Source organism: Uloborus diversus, chromosome 7, assembly GCF_026930045.1.
Source record: "Uloborus diversus isolate 005 chromosome 7, Udiv.v.3.1, whole genome shotgun sequence".
NCBI classification, from domain to species: Eukaryota; Metazoa; Arthropoda; class Arachnida; order Araneae; family Uloboridae; genus Uloborus; species Uloborus diversus.
Window position 1 is genome coordinate 139,410,904 of NC_072737.1, and position 22,402 is coordinate 139,433,305.

At 33.8% G+C, this 22,402-nt stretch overlaps 1 protein-coding gene across 1 annotated transcript; it reads left to right on the forward strand.

The window, feature by feature from the left end:
- Nucleotides 1-87: 87 nt before the first annotated feature.
- LOC129226447 (protein twisted gastrulation-like) lies at nt 88-21,876 on the forward strand. Its single transcript, XM_054861053.1, has 5 exons — nt 88-151; nt 2,008-2,227; nt 13,087-13,281; nt 15,865-16,057; nt 21,475-21,876. Exons 1-5 carry the CDS (start codon nt 140-142, stop codon nt 21,650-21,652), a joined length of 798 nt encoding a protein of 265 aa, XP_054717028.1. The 5' UTR covers nt 88-139; the 3' UTR covers nt 21,653-21,876.
- The last annotated feature ends 526 nt before the right edge of the window (nt 21,877-22,402 follow it).

A 22,402-nucleotide genomic window follows, 5' to 3' on the forward strand; every position in this document is an offset into this window, starting at 1 on the left:
TATTCTTTCTGGACACTATAGCCTATGCAGGCCCTATGTCACTCCAATTACGTTATTTGCTCTTTAACTCAGTTGCGGTTACGATGGCATAACTGGAAATTGTTGTGCAATCGAAGTTGCCATAGCCACTGATTACAGCATGCCTAAGAAGGTACGTAATTTAAATGCATTTTTAAATGCTACACTGTCTTCGTATGTTTTCTTTTTTAGTTTATGCACTTTTGTTTCCTCTTAAAATGTTCTGTTGCTATGCATATTGGTTGTGTTAGTTTCATGATTATAAATATAGTACGTCAATGCAATTTCAAGCATCGGTTCAAATCTTTTTACTGTAATGCAAACGAGCAATCATCGAGCTGTATAAATTTTGCGAGCATCATTAATTTTCTAGCGATTGCTAATTATCTTCCCATCTTCCTTTTGCCGTTGGACTTATTTTGGTGCAGCTTTGTAAAGAATCTGAAACGTGGATAAAATTTATTTAAAAAGTATTTACGGGTTAACTGAGGAATAAATAAATGCCTTGTAGCAAAAGTAAATAGGTAACAACGTCAAGGGAGTTTTTGTCGAATGTTTTCCCTGAATAAACTCCCACTTTCAGCATGAAAAAAATTCTGTTTATAACCACATAGCATGTGTATGCAATCATTTGCAAATTTTGTTCTCATAACCGTTGTTCTTTTCTCCCCCTTTTTTTAAGGGGAGGGGGGAGAGCAACGTTTTAAAAACAAAGCATTTTTTTTTTTGTGTAATATGACCTATTCATAAGGTGATCATTATATTTTTTCCCTTTAAATGCAGACTTCGTAATTGTTCTGATTTTCCTGATAAAAAATATTTTGTTGTGATTTTGGTTATTTGTCTTGATGGTCCTGACTGTTTTAAAAATCCCATTTCAGCGCTCCCAATAGGTTTTCAGTTTGTCCTTGGAGGGGTGGGGTGAAGTGTACCTGAACTCTATTAAAAAGAGATATTAATCTTAACTTTTGAAGGTTAAAATCAGTTATGGGACAAATATGCCCCAAGGTACCTAAAAGGTTACATTATTTAAAGTTGTTTTTCTTAATGAGTCCAGAACTTTTTAACACGACATTAGGAGTTTTTCTTTATTATATTTTTATACCATGCACACTTACATAATAAATTTATTAATAATAGGGAAGTTGCAAACTATTAAATGTTCATATTTTGACTATTGAATATTGTTAATTGACTCTCAAAACTAAAAAATTCACCATCGCCGAATTTTAAAACACTGTGATTGATTTTTAATGAATTTTTAAAAATCCACACACAAAAGTGCGCTCTTCTGAAATGTCACGAGCTTACGTCACAGGGCACTAATGGGCAGCCTTCCGCTGAAGATGCCTTGTTTTGGCTACGGACATTTTGATCGTTCTGATATTTTTATTTTTTAGAAATTCAATAATGTTTTTGAACACACTGTGAAGGCCGGATTTGTTAAAGCACAATCTAATAATCTTCTTCAAGTAACATCAATGATGGTATTTGAATATTTCTGAGAGGATGAGAGGTTTAATGTTCCAGAAACGCGAGGAGGTAAGCCTTACGTTTTTTCATCGAAGGCAACTGCACATCCTTCGGCTTCTCCCGCGGCGGAAGAGACAATGACGTCACTTCCTGCGCCATTTGACGTCACAATCATTTGAACTTTAAAAATTAATTAAAAAAAAAAACTACTTATATTGCAAAAATTTTTTCACCTATGATGTTCATACATGTTACTATATCATATAAAAATAAAATTGAAATATCGAAAACTTCCCTATTGTTGAGAAAACACATTCGTTTACCAGTAAAGTTTCATAATGTGGTGGCAGTATAAGATTTTATGACCTCAACCCTTCCCTGGTCAAAATTCTGGACTTGTTGCTAGTTTCATGTTTTCCATTACTCGTGATAAAAGAGTCGATGAGTTTTTACATATATGTAATGTTTTGCTGGTTTATAAGTATGCACTAATTTGTTTTTATTTTATCTTTGCAGAAATTCTTTGAGATGAAATATTTTTTTATCCTCATTCTTCTGCTCTCTCTGTACGCATATGTGGCTCTTTCTGGGGGATGCAATGAAGCTGTTTGTGCCTCTATAGTCAGCAAATGCATGTTGACTCAGTCTTGCAAATGTGATGCAAAGAATGTTTCTTGTAGTAGAGATTGCTTCATCTGTTTGGATTATCTATATGCAGAGTGTTGTTCTTGTGTTGGTTTGTACATTTTTTTACTTATTTTTGAGCTTTTTTATGCTGACATTGCTCAGTGATGTTGTTACTCCAGTCTGGTCTGATTTAATCCGGTCTGTTGTCTTGTCTCTAATCCTGTTATACAAAAAATGTATAACTTCTGGAAATTTTAAGGCAACAGAAAAAAGTATTTCCAGTTCTTTTCTGGAAAAATTGATTTTTGTATGTAAAATGTATTTAATAGAGCTATATTTTTGTAGGAAACATAAAATATGATGAAACCATAAAAGATACATGGCAATTGTTGAGTCATTATATTTTTCTTTTAAACATAAATTTACATGAAACTTTTGCAGTTAAACAAGGAACACAAAAATAAATTAGTGAAGTCATCAATCAGCCATTAATTTTGAGTTAAATGTGATTTCTGTAATTTTTTTAATCTTTTTTTTTTTTCTTTTTTTTCTTTTTTTTTTAGCAAATAGTGAGGTTTTAAACAAATATGTACTTATGTAGGCTTAAATTTTACCACTTGAACTATTAGTAAATTTTGTTTGGAGATCTTTGCCTAATACCACTAATCCAGTATATGTAACTTATGTAGACATAAGTTTTACATCTTAAACGAATAGTAATTCTTCGAAAGGAGAACTTTTCTAAAAATATGTTGTTAAATATAGTTTTACGTTGTTCTTAAACATTTTCAAATTCACATTTAAAAAAAAATACTTATTTTAAATGGACTCCTGGGATAATATTCAGCATTCACTGTTTGACTACCAAATATTAGGTGAAAATGCCAAGTTTAGAATAGTGATTGAATGTTTGTCAGATTCTAATTTCTACTTATCATGTTAAATTGGCATGTTAAATGCAACTAGAGTTCGCCCAGTGGTCAAAATTCAACCCTAATTCATAAATGAATATTTGAGGAAACTTGTATGAATTTAATTATTTTCAACATTGTAATTTTACTCTTACTCATGTTTACTGCATATCTGGAAACATACAATTTTTATATGTACACACATAACCAAGCAGTAATTATTTTTTCCAATTTTGCTTTTTGTCTGTTACTCTTAAAATAAATGGATAAAAAGGGATATTTCGGTAAAAGGGTCTTTTCCGAAATTTTAAAAGTTTTTTTTTTTTTTTTTTAATGAAAAAGCATGCTTAAAAGCAAAGATTTCAACCATTTTTTAAATAATTTTTAAAAATTTAAAATGTTTTAACAATTATTTTAATTGGTATGCAGATTGAAATTCATTTTTTATGCTTCTGCACATGGCATCAAAAGCGATGAAATGCCATGCATTAATGCACAGCGCAAATTTTCATAACCTGGAAATGCAGTTGACAGCAAAGCATAAACATTTAGCGCGCCAAAGTACACAACTTGTAGTATCATAAAGACCATGCCTTATTTCCAAAATAGGACAGTTAAAAAAATTAATAAAAATAACTGTTGGAGAAATAACAGTTTATTCTGAGTTCACATTATTTATTTATTTATTTTTGCTCATTCTATCAATTTCAGTGACTAAAAGTAGTACTTTTGCCTGATGAAAACAACCCCATTGAGAAATTGGTGTGGTCATTAAATTCTTGACTTGAACAATTTTAGTTTGGATACAATGGTGCTTTGTGCTAATCTTATGCAAATAGATATTTCCCTACACTTTGCTTACGTACGGAATAGAAAAACATTTTTCGTGCTGGCATTGGAAACAAAAAGATTGACGCCAATGGATAAAAATCGCCAATTATCCAATTTTCAAAATCTTCCCGTAGGAAGTGAACCATCAAAACTCAAACTGAAGCATCAAGTTTCTACGTAAAACTTTTGTGTGAACAATATTACTTATAAAATGTCTACTGTTATTGAGTAAATTGATTCTTCATCATTAGAAATATAGATTTCCAAGTATCAAATGAACAAACTCTACTTGTGGCAACATACAACTGTCCATTCGAAAATACTGGACGTCGCAATAATAGTAGTTTTTAAAAAAAGGTTGTCTTTGTTTTGTTTATGGTTAAGGCCGGTGCATAACTGATGTCACACATTTAAACATTTTTGACCCTCTCCTCCATTTGTCACAAAGTTTTGCACTTCACTATACCCCCAATGTCACATTCTCCCAATTGTATGTCCCTCTTCTCATTCCTTTCGTCTCCCTTGTCACAAACTGTTATTATTTCATGAACCCCACCTTAAAACGGGACTTCATTCGAGGACAGCCTCTGTTTTGTGGAAACCGTATGCAAATATACAGTTCCCTACTCTTTGTTTACGCATGCAAAGAGAAAACATTTCTCGCGTCAAAAATGTGACGCCAATAGATGAAGAGCGCTAATTTCCCAATTAGCGAAATCTTCCTCAAAGAAATGATGCTGCAAAACTCAGATTATACATAAAACTTCTGCATGAACAATATTTCTTTTCAAAAAATTAATATTATTGAGTAACTTGCCTTGAACTCTGCCATTAGAAATATAAAATTTCAGACAGTCAAATGAACAAATTGTACTTGCTACATTAAAAATTGTCCATTCAAAACCACTAGACCAGTGATTCCCAACCTAGGGGCGATCGCCCCCAAAGGGGCGATCGAACTCTTCTAGGGGGCGATAAATTTCTGGGGGACAATAGGGGGGCCACCGGTATTCGGATACCTGGTAATGGGAAATTCTTGACCTTTTAAAAACTATATTTATTAAAACAAATTGGTACACAATTCAGAAATATCTTTCAGAATACCTATGTTGTGTAATACCGAACCAAGCATATGGCACTTCAAATCAAAGAAAATCGTGGATTTTTGCATTTACTTATCAGTTGTCATTCAGAATCTTGCAATCATCGCATAAACATCCTTACGTAGTTTCTATTGTTGGATTTAATTCAGTGAATTTCTGTTTAACTGTGCATGTTTCGTAGTGTGAAAGTTCGATATGAATTCGAAAAAGAAGTGCTGGCAGTATTCAGCAGAGTATTCAAAAGTTGGTTTTTTCACGTCACAGCAAAATGTGCAGTTTCCGCACTGTCTTTTGTGCGATAAAACATTTTCTAGCAATGAAGCGATGAAGCCCTCGCGAATGAAAGAGCATTTGTCAAGGGTACATGGTGACAAAGTAAATAAACCTCTTAGTTATTTTCAAGACCTCAAAACAAAAGCAGATAAACGGCCAAAGGTGAGTGAATTACTTAGAAGACAAGCAACAAATCTTGACAAAGGGCTTCTGGCTTCTTACGAAGTGTCTCTTTTGATGGCAAAATGTGGTAAGCCTCATACGATGGCGAATCTCATATTCTACCGGCTGCCAAAAAAATAGTTGAAATTTTGCTTGGTGAGGGCTCCAGTAAAAAGATAAGTCAATCTCTCCTCCTGAGTAACAACACAGTTTCCAGGAGAATAGATGAAATGGCTGCTGACGTTGAGTGCAAACTCATAAATGTTTTGAAACAAAGTAAATTTGCACCACAGATTGATGCAGAGCCGTGTCCAAGGGGAGGGTTTTAGGGGTTAAACCCCTCCCATTGGAGAAAAAATAAAAAAATAAATGAAGAATTGTGCATATTTGACTTAAAATTAGCTTTAATGTTCAAATTTGTGTGCAGAACTTTTTTTAAAAAGCATTCTCTTTGAAGTTGCCTAGTAACTTAAGACACTGTCTTCTCTTAATCAACTAAAATCGTATTTTGGAAAAACAGAGATGGAGGAACAGTTGAATGGGCTGTCAATACTTTGTTTAATATTGCTTCTCATAAGGGGTTTTGATCTGGGCCATTTCACAAAAAGCGATAACTGTTGCCGCTATGTCGCTTCAAAGTAATTGCGTTTGTTAATGTAATTTACAACTGCATCAAAACTCTTCCTATTTAATTTGTTAAGCATTATCTTACAATATTAAAAATTGAAAACATACGTTATAAAAGAGTTTGTGAAATTTTCTCAGTACTTGTTGCAATATATTGCACTGTAAACAGATAATAGGTTTGAATCTAAACAAGCTGTAAAATGGATAAATACTGAGGTTTTCTTGCCCAACCAGAAATTTCCTTCTGGGAGGTGGGGTTCATAACGATCCTTACATGTACAATACAACCTCATTTATCCGGACTAGATAGGACCAAAGGCAATCCTAATAAACGAAAATCCTAATAATAATCAATACTATTCTTAAATATGCAGACTTATCTTTTATTGCACCAAAAAACAATGCTTTCTAACAAAACTATATCATACCATTTTTTCTCAATTACTTCATCAGTTATAATTCAGCTGCAATAGTATTGGGCTGACATCCAAAGTATATCATATTGTTTGCTAAATTAGTACTATACTTTATTGTACGTCCTTTGCAGGAGTAGTATGCTTAATTGAAATGAAACCGAGTATTTGGTGCATTTAAACTTCTGTTCTTGAAATTATAATTTTTAATGATTATTTACGTAAATATATTTTTTCTACAAATTTGATCCGGATAAACAGGCGCTGGCTAAACGAGGTTCTGCTGTGTGTAAAATACATTAATAGAATAGGTAGTATATTACTTAAAACCTAATCTTCTTTGAATTTGAACCATCCCCCTTCCCCTCCAAACTGCTAAGCCCCTCATTGTGACCTTAAACAGTGAAGAATTATTTGCACACTGAAGTGTGTTTTCCTGACAATGCAACTAAGAATGAAAATAATTGAAGCCAAAAGCAGGCCCGTCATTTGGGAGATCAGGGGGGTCAATAGCTACCCCTCTCCCTGGATTTTACAAACACAGGGATGTGTCGTCCTAAACTCGCTTTTAGAGCAATCTTAAAAGCAGGAAAATGGTGAGTTTGGAGAAGTAAAACGGTGAATTTGGAGCAGCCTGGAGCAGTAAAATTGCAAATTTGGAGCAGCTTGCAGCAGCAAAAAATTAAATTTTGCATCAATTTGTAGCAACTATGTATATTTCACGCACAGAAACATGTGTGACATGATAAAATGATAAAAAAGGAAATTAAGGATGCAAAAAACCGTAACTCCATCACTCCAACTACTAATTGAAGCTCTCTTAATTACATTTATTTATTTGTTTATTTTTATTTTATTTTATATTTATTGAGCAATCACGATTGCTTATTGTTCTCATTTGACCGTTTTTGGTGTCCGTGCCTTTTTCAATTTGGACCAGAAGCCTTTGCAGCACCACCGCCCACCGTCCTCTGCTGGCGGCGCGGCGCGGCTGCTCCAGTTTTGAGCTATCCGATCTCCTGGTCGGAGGCGTCCATGTCCTACACACGCGCACGTTCACACACATACACGCACACGACTTCACACACATACACTCACACACGCCTACGTGCATACACACATGTCTACGCACACACACAACTAATGCACACGTAACCGCCCAGGAGGAGAGGCAGACTTGGGGGGTACAGGTGCCGTTTCTAGAAACAATAACTCCAATGAGTAGGGTCCTGTCTCAATTCGTGATTGCGAAAAACATAATTTGGATTCAAAATTTCAGAATTCAAATTATTATTATTATTTTTTATTTATTTATTTTCTTTTTTGTCTAATATTTTTCACAAAAAACAAGCCATGTCCTGCTCTACTTTTTTCTTACACTGATTTAAATTTAGTTCACATATTTACTGCTTTTGTTCACATTTAAGTTTTGGTGTTTGATATCTATTTTTAAATTTTGTTTGCTTTTATGTAATTTATACATATATGTAAAAGACACAAGATATATATACATAAAACTCAAAAACATATTCAAAAAGGCTAAAAAAAAGCAAAAAATAGTAATTAAATTTAAAAACTTTACCTGACAAATTACAAGTGAGTTTTAAAGAGCTATTTATTAATCTTTTTTTTTTTTTTTTTTTTTTTTTTGGTACCTGGAAGTTATTTATTAACATTTGACCTTATACACATAGTCATATATGTTACATACTGAGCTACTTGATTAACAAATCTGAAGATCAAGCAAAGGAAACCATTAAAACCTTTAATTTTTAACTATTTGATATTTAATCACAAAATTAATAATGAAATTACAATGAAAATAAATGCTTTTGAGAAATGATGTCATAAGAAAAGGAATTTTAAAATACATGTGAAAAAATAAAAATTTTGAGGCAGGCTCAGAATATGGAAAGTAATGCTTGAGTCTCAGAAACTTTAAATGTCTGCATTTTCATCGCCAGAGCATTAGAATTCCCCGATTTTTGCTATCTTATGTGTCTCCAACCAAAATTAGGGATCAATTTTCTTTCCTAAAATCTTAAGAAACCCAAGATTAAAAACTGGTGAACAATATTAATTTTTACACATGGCATTTGCTTAGATAAATTCGGATGCAACTAGATTTGACATTTTTGAGTGGGCGTGGCAAGAAGACGAACTTACAAGTCCTCTTCTTCTGAAAACAAAAGATAAGAATGGTTGAAAATAATGGTCAATGCAAAATTTTTCAACTCAAAGGAAATGATCACATAATAACTTAAATCGATTGAATTTTTCAAAAGCGGATGTAATCGGATTTTGAACTACGCAAAAAATCACGGCTATATAAAAAAAATCGTAAAAACAAGCTCCAAATGCCTAAACTTGATGATAATCTGAAAAAACTGCCAAATATGCTGAAGGAACTGCAACATTAAATGCAAAATCGCACTTTTGGCGCAAGTTTGTCCGATTTTGGAGCAGAAAAGTTCATTTAGCAGTCTTTTGGAGCAGTTTGTCGCAACTGGCACATCCTTGCAAACATGATGAATTTAAGCATTTTTGTACATATTTTGTTGTTTTTTCAGATAAAATGTATCGATCAAACGCTTTGCCCCTCCCCTTCAAAAGAAAATGTTTTGAAGTGACAGGCCTGCAAAAACCCCTCCCTTTATGAAATCCTGGACACGGGCCTGGATTGATGAATCAACTGTGACAGATAACAGAGCTATTTTATTAGTTTACGTGAGGTTTATTAATGAGCTGAAAGAGATAACTGAGGAAATGTTCGCCAGAACTTTGGTTACTGATACAAAGAGATCGTCCATTTTTAAAGTGATGAAGGATTATTTTGAAGAAAAAGAAATTCCATTGACAAATGCAGCAGATGGTGCCCCTGCCATGGCGGGTCGTCATATTGGGTTTCTTGCACACCTTAAAAAAGAAGTGCCAGAAGTGATTACCATCCATTGTGTCATTCATCGTCAACACTTGGCTGCAAAAAAATTGCGTGGTGTTTTACATGAAACCTTACAATTAGTCATTACTGGTATTAACAAGATCAAAGCTAATTCTCTCAATGATAGCCTGTTTCGAGAGTTTTGCCATGAAAATGATGAAAAATTCGAACGCTTGCTTTTACATACGTCTGTGAGATGGCTTTCCAAAGGAAATGGTTTGCGCCGTTTCTTTGAATTATTCGACTCTGTAGCTGAGTTTGTCGACTTGCATGATCCTGCTTTAAGTGAGAATTTGAAACAGCGCAAATTGAAACTTGCGTATCTTACAGATATTTTTGAAAAAATGAACGACATCAACATTAAGCTTCAAGGAAACAAGATGAACCTCATCAAGGCCAAAAGCATAATTTCAGCATTCATTGCCAAATTCGAAATCCACAAGGCAAATATTGGCCGTAAAGAATTTATCCTGTTTCCGACTCTAAAAAAAAGTTTAATCGTGGATGTTGAACTTCCTGACGAAAATTTTTTAATTTTTTTTTGATCACCTTGATTAGTTAAAAAAGAATATAGAATCAAGGTTTGCAGATTTGATCAACTTACAAATTCCTGATTGGATTTTAGACCCATTTAGTTTTGAAGATGTGGATGAACTGGAAAACTCTCTGCAGACAGAGTTTATGGATTTGAAATTTGATTGTGAATCAAAAATTACTTTCAAGCAATACGGTTACGAACTTGCCTTGGTGAAGCTTTTGGGTACTTACCACAACTTTGGGAAAAAGTTGAACAGCTCCTGACCTCATTGCCCTCAACATATTTAGTTGAAAGAGGATTTAGCTCTGTAGTGCAGCTTCTCATGAAGCAAAGAAATAGATTGGACATCTGCCTCAAAGGGGACCTCAGATTAATTCTCACTAATATAAAGCCAGACATCAAAGCTTTAACGGAGTTCCATCAAGCACAAGGCAGTCATTAAAAAGGTAAAAAAGAACAAATCTTAACAGTTAACATTTTCAATTTTTTCTGCATTTGAATTTAAAAAAAAGCATGTTACTGAAAAATGTAGTATACTTATTTTTGCTAAGTGTGTAAATGACGTTGGTTAATTAAAGCCCTTCAAATTACGTTTTTTCTCTTTTTTTTTGGGGGGGGGGGGAGAGGAGAAGGGGTTAAGAATAAAAAATTCAGTTTTAAAGCTAATTATTGCTTTATCATGCACTTTTTGAAGCTTTAAACTAAAATTAGGCATTCAGTAACATTTATCTTCACTAAAGTCAGCGCCATCTAATTTGTGTTTTTAAGGGAAGAACGGGGGGGGGGGGGGGCGATAGGTGTAATTTAACTTCCGAAAGGGGCGATGGGCCAAAAAAGGTTGGGAACCACTGCACTAGACGTTGCAATTTTATAAATTCAATCGTGTTTGTGATTTGTTAACAGTTTAGGGGGTAACTGACTAATTCACTTATCAAAATTTTTTATCCCTCTCCTCTTTGTCACACAGTTTCACACTTCACAATACCCCCTCTTCCCTTTGCCACATGTCACAGTTTTCACAAATGTTCTTATCAAAAAAAAAAAAACGCTTGATGTCACAATCTCTGCATTGTATTTCCCTATTATTGTTTATTTCTTCCCCCTTGTCATGAACGGTTACAATTTAATGAACCCCATGTTAAAGAGGGACTTTATTCGTAGTCAGCTCCTTGCAAATAGACATTTCTCTACTCTTCTTTTACAAATGCAAAAGAAAAATATTTCTCGTCCTGGCATTGGTGCTAAACATTTGACACTAAGGGATAAAGTCCGTCAATTTCATAAATATGGAAGTCTTCCTGAATGAAATGATACCGCAAAACTCCTTTAATACGTAAAACTTCTGTACAAACAATATTCTTTGTAAAAATAGGCATGACCTTTGCCACGAGAAATAATAAAATTTCCAACAGTCAAATGAATGAACTCTACTCACAGCAACATATAATTGTGCATGCAAAAGCACTTAACGTCTTAATAATACGCCAATTTTATCAAAAGTCTCACCTCAAAATCTGTTTGTGGTGATAGCAAATGCAGGTATTATTCGGAAGCTTTTTTTTTTATTTTAAGAAGGTAGTTTTATTGAAACTGAAAGTCCTCCCTCATTCCGGAAAATGATTTTATTTAAATATTAAAATCGCAAAAACATAATCAAAAAATATTTTAAATGCCCGTAATTGCCCAAAAAGCCTCGATACAAAAACAAATGCAAGAATTTTATTTCTTTATGTTCAAGCAAAAAATGGCAACACATAATGTTATCCAGCAATTTCTTCACACTATGTCGCGTGAAAAAGCAAATAAAAATGAATTTTCACTAACTTATAATTGCTTTTAGCTCCTTTTCTAGTTATCTTAACGGGTTTCCGGTTTTTAGCCGTAAAACGGGGGGCAAACGTTTTTGGAAGTTTTTTCACGAACTTTCCAACTGTACCAACCTCAAAGCACTAAAATGTATTTTTTTTGTAGAAAAAGCGGTTTAAAAAATTAATTAAAACGCAGTGTTTCACGCTTCCAACAATGAATTTCAACAATGGAAAAGAGATAAAATTAAAATTTTTGAGTTTCACTAAATAAAAAAAGGTTATAACTTTTTTCTAGTGTATTTAGGTTATTGGACCTTGGGCATGTTGACAATTTCTTCATTAGGAGTATTTTTAAGACCTATCCAACCATATAAAATTCAAAAAAATTGGACCATCCGTTCACATAGAAGGAGCCATTTAGGACGAAAATGCATTTTAAAATCATGTCTCCGGTAATAAGCGTTTGATTTAGAAAAAAAATTTTGATGACGCTAAAACTCGGCAATAGCTACTGAACAAAAAAAAAGAGTGAAGAAACTCGGTTCACAAACAGAGGAGGAATCGGCACCGAAAAAAAAACGGCTTGCCTATTAATATATCAAGATTAGCCTAAAACACGTTGAGACAATCTCATGTTCTTATCCCATGATGCATTATCAATACCCGAACTATTAATCTTAATTTTATATTAAACCTAAAATAAATCGCTATAAAATTGTCTTTAATAATTCCCTGCTCTTTTTTTGCTGCATCCCAATCAGAAAAAAATTGTTTTTTTTTTTTTTTTGGAACTTAAATATTAAATTCAGATTTTAAGGAAATTTTACCAAGTATTCTTAGTAATTTGTTGGCTGAATATGTTTTAAAGTTTGATTCTAAAGTTTCTAAATTTGCTCCAAAATATTTAAGTAACATATTTTCAATTAATTGACAGTCATACAAAATTGACAAAACTGCATTTTGGGTTCTGCTTTTAGACAAATATGTTAACTATTTGTTGGTCAAATAGCCAAATATATGACTTTTACTGTTGCCTAATATTCAATGTTTGGCTGAATGACTATTCTCTGCATCCCCAATTAAATATTTTTACAAAACTCGACCCAATTCAGAATTGGCCCCCGATAGGGCCAGACCCCTAGTATTTGACTAGGCGTCTGGCCCTAGTCAAATACTACGTACATGCCCTTTCATTGGCCTTTACATTGTTGAGTACAGCAAACAGCCTCTGATAAGGCTTTTATTTGACATTGATTGCCAATTGTCAAATTATTTTATTATTAATTATATAAAATTGCATATTAAGTAGTCTTCAAATATTATTATCTTACAGTATAGTTTAAAAACACCTTAAATTTTAGAAATGTGTCCTCAGTCAAATGATACAGATACATATTTGAGTATGAAGTCTCATGTTGAAGATTTAGCTGAGCCATTTCCTGATCTCTTCAGTGTTCTTACGGAAGAAAAGGACAGATTATTACGATGGACATCTTTTACTTATCCTGCTGAAATTTCATTCATTTCACTTGATAAGGAGGTGAAATTTGTAACTGGTAAGTGCACGTGCAAAAAACATTTTTTGAAATTTCTTTCTTGCTGACATTTTAAGTTTGTAAAAGAGGTTGATGTTTTGTTGCTGATATTCTCACCGGGACAAGTTCTATTTTTTTCTCTTGCTTGCATTTTTTTCTCAACCTTATTTCACTCAAGAATTAACTTTCATAGCAGCAATGTAATTCAGAAGTCGTCATCCAAGTTATTGTTTAAAGTTGGCAATGTTTCAAGTTGTTGAAAATGCACTTCAATTATATTCATAAAAAGTAGTATCATAAAATTTTGTTCTCAAAATGAAAATTTTTTTTTTTCTTTCCAGGTGCTTAGCAAAATCTTGACAATATAGTAATCTTGTTATTATGATCAGATTAACTTAATATTTTTGAGTATTTTTTACAAATGTTGACACAAATCACTCAAAAGATTAATAAAACCAATATTCTTTGTTAACACCTTCCAAAAAATGATATATATTTTTTAATTCTATGCACTTATTGAATTTTGGGATATGTGTGTAGATTTGTTAAATAAGAAACGAAATGATTGTGGAGATTTTGGATTAAAATTGGAAAACGGCAGGATATAAAACATTTTGCTTTAACACCAAGAACTGTCCACTTGGTATCAGAAGAGATATATTTATTCATCAAAATAATATAAAGAGGATGTTGAAGTCTATTCTGTTTAATGCTACATAACTGTTAAAACTAAAGATAATGGGACTTTCTGGAAAATAATCGTCTGCTGTCCGGTTTTCAGAATAGTTTTATGAAGGGAAGATCCTGCATAACTAATTTATTGCACTTCTATGACAAGGTTACCATGACTTTAAATACAAAAAGTGAGCAAATGTTGTTTACATTGCCTTTCAAAAAGCTTTCAATAAAGTACCACATATTTGACTCTTAGAGCAGGAACTAGTAAATAGAGGGAGCAAGTCTTAGTAAAAGCTGAAACAAAGACCCCAAGTCATGTGACTCAACAACGTCAAATAGTTGCCACATTTTGTCTGAAACTAGCTAAAGAAACTTGATTTCTTCCAATGCTTTGCTTTGAAATCTATCTTGGTGCCTTTGCTTCACTAATGAAAGTCTTCACTCCCTCCACTTTATCCCTTCTCAATGGTTTTACTCTGTTAAGCAAACTGGCTTTTATTGGTTTATTTTTATTTGGGGAGGCACTTTAAATTGGGTTAGAAATTGGCTTAATGGCTCGATATATGAGCATAATTCTTGAATTATTATGATGTAAAGAAAATGAAGTTTTGATTTAACATACAATTTTAGCAACGAAGTTATAGACACGAAGATGTAATAATTTTAAAACATAATCAAAATTAATCTGAAAAACAAAAATTTCTTCTTGAAATCATGATTATGGTATGCTAATTACTTAAAGACCACTGAGTCAAGACAAAGGAACAAACAGGCTAACAGTCTGATCTTGCGCACATGAAGGCTTCTTTCTTAGACTGTATGGTTGTTTATTTTACACAGCCTGAATCACGTAAGGGGCCATTCATTAATTATGTAAGGATGATTTTGGCAATTCTTGACCCCCCTCCCCCCATGTAAGGATAAGTAAAATTTTTACCCCCCCCTCCCCTCTATCTTAGGTAAGATTCCATTTTGTTTTTCAAAATAAGAAAACAACGAATCTTAATCACTGGAATTGTTATTAAATTCACTATTATTAAATTTAAAAAAAAAAAGTTTTTTGCGTAAAGAAATATTTACTAGAAAAAATCTAGACTGGATGTTTTTACGACATACATTTTTTGTATATGACACAATACTAATTTTAAAAAAAAGACATGTCATACACAGTGCAATTCTTTTATTATATTTTACACTATTCATTCTTTGAGAAACAAGTAAGAAACAGCTTATGACAATATGTTTTTACTTTCCAGAAGGAAATGAAATATGATCCCTTCCAAACCACTTGACCGCGCGATTCCTAATATAAAATATCGACTTGGAAAATATTACGTAAGAATATATAATACCCAAAATATACCCAGTAAGGGTATGTAGTGATTTTTCCAACCCCCTTCCCCCTCAGAATCCTTACGTAATTAAGGAATGGCCAATAAGAGGAACATGCAAGCTATGTAAAACAACCTACAGGCAGAGGAACGGTCTCCATTGGCGAATCCTGCTGTAAATATTGAAGTTTAATGCATTGGTGTTGAGAAAAGAAAAAGCACACATTATTTGTGGCAGCGTATAATCCGGATCTGGTGAATTTTACCCATTTTTAACTGATAATCAGCTCATTATATACAGGAAAAAATACCACAATCTTAATAGTTTCTTTTAAACTATTTTTCTTTTTTGTGCGAGACTATTAACACCTTTTACATTGATTGCACTCTTTGAAAGTAAAATAATTAGAAAAACTGAAATAAAATTTCATAAACCGTTGTAGTAACTCATACAGTGAAGCAGTTTATATGTTTCTCAAAGGTCTGCATGAAAAAGCGTATAAATGAAAAAAAGTATAAGTGATGCTTCACTGTATTTTACTTTATTGTGTTATATAGTGTATCTCACCTTTCTTACTGTATTATTTCATTGTAGCTAAACCAGGGGAAACACCAGAAGAAGTTGCACCACCCAACTGTACAGTAGCTTTTATGTCTCAGTGCATGTCATGGAACAAATGCAAAAGTGCTTGTTGCTCAATGGGAGCTTCCAGTTACAGGTGGTTTCATGATGGTTGCTGTGAATGTGTTGGTTCAACTTGCTTGAACTATGGCATTAATGAAAGCAGGTAATTGTTTTAAAAAATACTACATGTCCCCCTCCTGTTTTGAATGATGCTATTTTGTTTTGATGGAGATAGACAATGTTGTGACTCCTTGTTTTTTGAGCTTCTTTTAGTGGAGGATCTGTATTCAAGAAACTTATTCAAGATTTTTAATTGTGCTTTTTCCCTCTTGATTTTTTTCCATTTAACTCTTTAAGACCGGGAAGGGAGTAATTTTTTACTACAGCCAAGTCCTGACTTTTTCAACGAAGCTATTTTGGAAATGGAATCGTCCACTCTGAGACCCCCATTGGCAGTATCTCATCAGTTCTTGTGAGCTCTAATGGCAGTAGGCATGGTAAGCTGTCACCTTAATCGCTGTCGCATTTCGGGCGCACGGTCTTTTTCGCTATTCTCTAGTCTAGTGTTTATCTTGTATCTTTCTTGTTGGTTCAGCGGTCTGTGATCTAGACACATGGCATGTTTTAAAATTATGAATAAAACATCTGAACCAGAAAAAAATATTCAAAAATCAAAAGCAACTTCAGAATAAAGAATTCCAAAGGGAAAAAAATAGAGCAAGTCGCATGAATGAAAAAGTTAGAATGAAAATCAGGTTCTACATTTCCCCTTCCTCCCAATAAGCAGGCATCTTCACAAATTATTAGCTATCAATTCTTATAGTTGTATTGCCATTGGGAATTGTACATCACTCACCTGTCCCATCAGTTGAAAATACTTTGGTCTGAAGAAAGGATCTTTGAGGTAGTCTCACAGCGTGACTTTCCATCAGTTCCTACCCATATTGCTAATCAGTTTTTTTTTTTTTTTTTTTTTTGGATATCATGTTCAGCCTACAGCGCAAAATGCCTAACCTTTCTAGTAGCTTTAGTTTTTGTAAACATTTCCTCCAATTGCGATTGATTAAAAAAGTTTGAGCATAGCCAATAACTTTTATTCTTCTGCAGAATAAATAAATTACGAAACATATAGTTCTTTTCAATACATGTTTTCCTTTTTTATAAAGTTATTGAAAAAGGCTATAATAAAATTTTAAAACATTCTTTTTTTAGAAATATACATCATATTTTTTAGATTTTTAAGAGACATATTTTTGAATTACAGAAAATCAGAAAATATATATATGTAACAGGGGCATTTCAAGAGAATGTTTGCTGGGTTAATTCCCAAATCCTTTAACTTTTGCATATTCACCGTAAATCCTATAGGGTCTGGTGGGGGAAAGTGGTCAATGGGGTAAAGTGGTCATAATTCAAATAAATGGCTATTCCTTAAAAATAAATGTTCGAATGAATGTGAAAATTTTATTTTGGAGTAGTGCAGTTAGAAACTACATTTTGAATACAAAATTTTACAACTGGCAAAATTTTATTTGGTAAAAAAAAATATTTTGAGTGATTATGAATTTTTTAAAAATATAAACACCTTTTTTAACTTCCTTGGGAAATTTTGTTTGTTAGAATTATGAACAGATTGACTGCACAGGAAGCTTCCTACATGTCTCAAGAACTTATACTCATTAGCAGTTAGCTGAATCTCTTTTGAATAATTTTTTAGAACAATTTTAGTAAGATGGGGTAAAGTGGTCATAATATTAGGCTTAACGAATATTGTTCTTTTAAAATCACTTAATCTTTAAGTATAAGGCAGGTATAAGTTAAATATTAATTTCACTTAATATGTATTGTTTTTACAGTAAAACAAGGTTAAATATATGAGTATATGCGCATGCATACGCATATACTCGTGTAGGCACGTATATATACGTATTCACATAAATGCACCAATAAACAGGTATTTGGGTATCTCGTAGTATTTTTTACCTATACAGATATACATTCGACTATACACGTATATACCCGCTTATACTCGTACATATACGAACACTTATATACTCAGGTAGACACGACGTATATACACGTACATACTCGAGCTGACACTTACATACTAGCATATGATATACATGCATGCAGGTTGAGTTTAAACTCTTGGGCAAATTTTTAAAAGGTGTTAGAGAGGAGGATAAGAAGTAAGAATCATAAGAAACATATGGCCACAAACTCGACGCTGATGCGCTACATGCACGCAAAGCCAGAAACTAATGAATGCAAAACAGGTCACAAATTTATTACAAAAAAGACAATTTTACACAACGACTTAAGAAAGTTTTAAAGTCATTGATGAAACTTGCGGCCGGCATCTGTAATACATGCGTCGTAATCACTCTGTTGCAATTACGAGACTCTTGAAAAACTTTCATCAGTCGCTGCGCCTTTGTTGCGATGCGTATATTAGAGCTACTACAGGCCTTACTTTTTAACAACTGTCTAAATATTTCTTAAGAACTAAAATGTCGGGTAAAATCATCTTTGTGTAACAAATTTGAGACCTGTTTTCATTCCATCGATTTCTGGCTTTGTGTGCATGTAGCGCGTCAACGACCATAAGTTCCTTGTGATTCTTTGCTTCTTATCCTCCCCTTTCACACCACTTAGATTTTGCCCAAGATCTTGGATTCACTATGTAAGCATACATGTATATTAGCGGATAAACTCGTAGATATACGTGGATACATGTACTGGTGTTTACACGTAAATGTACGTATATACGTCTAACAAGTATAGAATTGTGTTTACACGTAAGCATACGTATATACTCTTGCTTCCACATATGTATATATACGTGAGTAGACACGCACCAAACACGTACTGGATATATCCACGAATTAACTCGTGTATACTCGTATATGTATGTAAGTACACTACTGGCCGTTGAAATTGCTACACCAAGAAGGAATAATCTGAATGAAACAAAATTTTGCACACGTGATGGCAACATTGACACTAGTAAACGATTACAAAATGAAAGCAAGATGATCATTTATTGCTGGAAAAATCTCACATGAATGGAGGTTTAAGTACCCTGTTGCGCCACCTCTAGTTGGAATTTAAGAACCGATACGGTCGAGCATTGAGGTACAGCAGTTTCGTACGATGTCTTACGTCTTCTCGTACCACAGTTGCTGTAAACGCACCACTAATTTGATCAAACTTACAGGCTGTCCAATTTACCGTCTCAAGTGATCCCAGATATGCTCAAATTGTGACAAGTCACAAATCGCAGACCAGAGCATCACGCAGACTAGAGAAAGTGATAATGCGGAAGAGGAAATCCCTTTACACCCTTGCTGTGTTTGACCGAGCATTGTCATGTTAAAAAATGGTTCCTGGGAGCCCCGTCGTGAGTGCTAACACGTATGAGTTTGATCGAATGAGTGGCACGTTTACAGCAACTGTGATACGAGATGACGCAAGATATCGTAGGAGACTGTTATGTCTCAACGCCCGATTGTTTTGCTTCAAGTACATCGTACATTCACGCTAGAGGTGGCTTAACAGGGTGCTTAAACCTCCATTTATTCGAGATTTTTCCAACCATAAATGATCAATTTGCTTTCATTTTGTAATCACTTTCTAATGTCAATTTTATTGTCACGTGTGTAAAATTTAGCTTCATTCTGGCAATTTCTGCTTGGTGTAGCAATTTTAATGGCCAGTAGTGTATCTATGTACACTTATATATGCGTATATACGTCGACCATACACGTATATACTCAGAAAGTCAGGTATGCACATATATACTCGAGATACATGTGCAAACACGCAAATGATGTTCGTTTTGCGCGTATATACTCGCATATACTCGAGTAGACACGTATACACTCCTATCGGCAATCACGTATACATGCTTATACGCTCGTGTATACACGAATATACTTGAGTAGGCACATGCATGCATGTATCTGATGTATACATGTATTTATTCATATATGAACATGTTTACTCTTGTTTACACGACACGTATATACTCGGGCATACCTGCATATACTCGTACATATACTTGTAACTATAAAAATAACCGAAATATACAAATAATAGGGTTATTTGTAACAGTTTTGCATCTATTTTTAACTATGACCACTTTACCCCATGCTATGACCACTTTCCCCCACCCCATGGGGTAAAGTGGTCATAAATACAAAGGGAAATGAAAATGTTATAAAACTACTTATATCAATATTTTTTTTCCTGAAATTCAATGTACGTGTTCTTTAATAATGCAATGTAAAATAATAACAAAAAAGTTGAAGTATTTAAAGAATTTATTGTATTTATTATCCAACTAAGTTGAAAACATACGATTTTATGACCACTTTACCCCACCAGACCCTATATGTTATACACATATACACTGCTCGACATTGAGAATGTAACACCAAGGAGTGTTCAGAAATTCATGCAAATGTTAGAGTACACGTACATCACTGAGTTATGTAAATAATGGGAAATGCACAGCTATCCGATGCATGTGAAGTAAGATATAAGGAAAGGAACTTGCAGAGTGGCCAATATTCATGTCGTTATTTCTGACTGGAGAATTATCGAAGAAATTTCGTTTTTGTCTTGGAGGATACCTGTAACACGAGAGAATGCCAAGCCGACGTCAACGGAGGCACTTCAAGCAGATAACGATTTTACAAGGGGTATGGTGATCGAACTGAGAAGGGGAGGTTGGTTCGTGCGTCAAATCGCAAGTGATACCCATATGGATGCTAGCATGGTGCATTGGCTGTGCCGAAGATGGTTGGAACATCGAAATGTGGCAAGATTGAGGGGTGCAGGGGCAGCCAGAGTGATGTCAGAACGTGTAGATCGACGCATCCACTGACAAGCTGTAGCAGACCCATAAGTCACTTGTTCCTCGATTCTGCAGCTGGTGCAAGATACCCTGAATGTTCCGTGCCAACCAGAACAATTTCCCGTCGTTTGGTCGCATGTGGTCTGCAATCAGTGTCCGCTAAGAAGACTGCCATTGACCCCACAACATAGACAGCAACGTTTAGTATGGTGTAGGACTAGAGCAACGTGGATGACAGAATGACGAAATTTCGTGTTCTCAGATGAATCACGCTTCTGCTTATCCAGTGATAGTCGCCGCATACACGTGTGGCGTCGACGTGGAGACAGATCTAATCCGGCAGTAACTGTGGAACGTCCCACCGCAAGACCTCTAGTTCGTATTCAGGGCACTATGATGGCCCAACGATACTTGGATCCTTCAAGGGCTACCTAATGCAATTTTTCAGCAGGATAATGCCCGACCACACAGTGCTGGCATCGGCCAACATGCTCTCCAAGGAAAGCTGGTTGGCGCAAGTGGCTAATTTATATGTAATTTGTTTGAATTGAAGTCAAATGAAATGTGTTTTAAAACTACATGACACACAAAAATGATGATATAATTTCATTGAGTTTTAAATCTTTTTAGTTTAAGTATTGCAACAAATAAATTAAAGATAGTAGTGATTAACATTTAAGCGTAATTATTCATTCAACCTCTTTCTTTTTCTTGACTAATAGATGTTTAGATTGTCCACCTGATAAAGATGAGATGACTCTTGAAGAACAGAATCTGGTTTTGAAAGAAACAGAAAAAAAAGATGGAGATTTGTCAGAAGATAAAAAAGATGGTAGCAAGAAGGATTCTGCTATTGATCGAGAAGACAAGTTTGATGACATTCAAAGCATAGACTCATAATTTCAATACATGCAAATGTGCCATAGTATTAACTTTGTGACTTCATATTCCGTCTAAGTTTTATATTTTTATACTGTACTTTTGTTATTTTTACATAAAAAAATATTTTTGTAATAGAATTATTTTGATGTAGGCTAGAAATTCAATTTCTGGGATTCAATTTTTGGTTTGTCCCTATCAGTGGTCGGAACGGCAAGATTATTTGCAAATGGCACATAGAAGATTGGCATACATAATTTTAGCTACATTTCAATTGTGCAACAATCTTTTATGTGCTTTTGGTTTAAATTTTTTTTTTTAATACTGTAAATAGTAACTAGATTTTATTGTAGCTCAACATGCTTTATATGCTACAATAAAATCTAGTTTTCCTAAGCCCTGCCTTTTCTTCTCCAATACTTCAAAGAAAATAGAAGTGTTTGAAATAGGAACTAGTACTATACTTGGTGAAACATAAAGTTATTTTTTTTCATCAATGAATCAAAGTTTTCTTTTTTATACATATACAGTAAACCCTCGTTTTACGTGGGGGTTACGTTCCACGGAAATGCCGCGTAAATTGAGACCTAATACTAGTGTTTAAATACGGGTTTGGTTCCGTAGATAAACTAATTCATTCTAGTGATGACTAATTGTATAATAAGTTTAATGTGTACTTATATTGACTTTTATGCACAACATGCATAAAGAAAACATAAATTAATCTTGTGTTTTGTTTATAAAAAGGAGCTGGCTATGATAGTCTTTTTG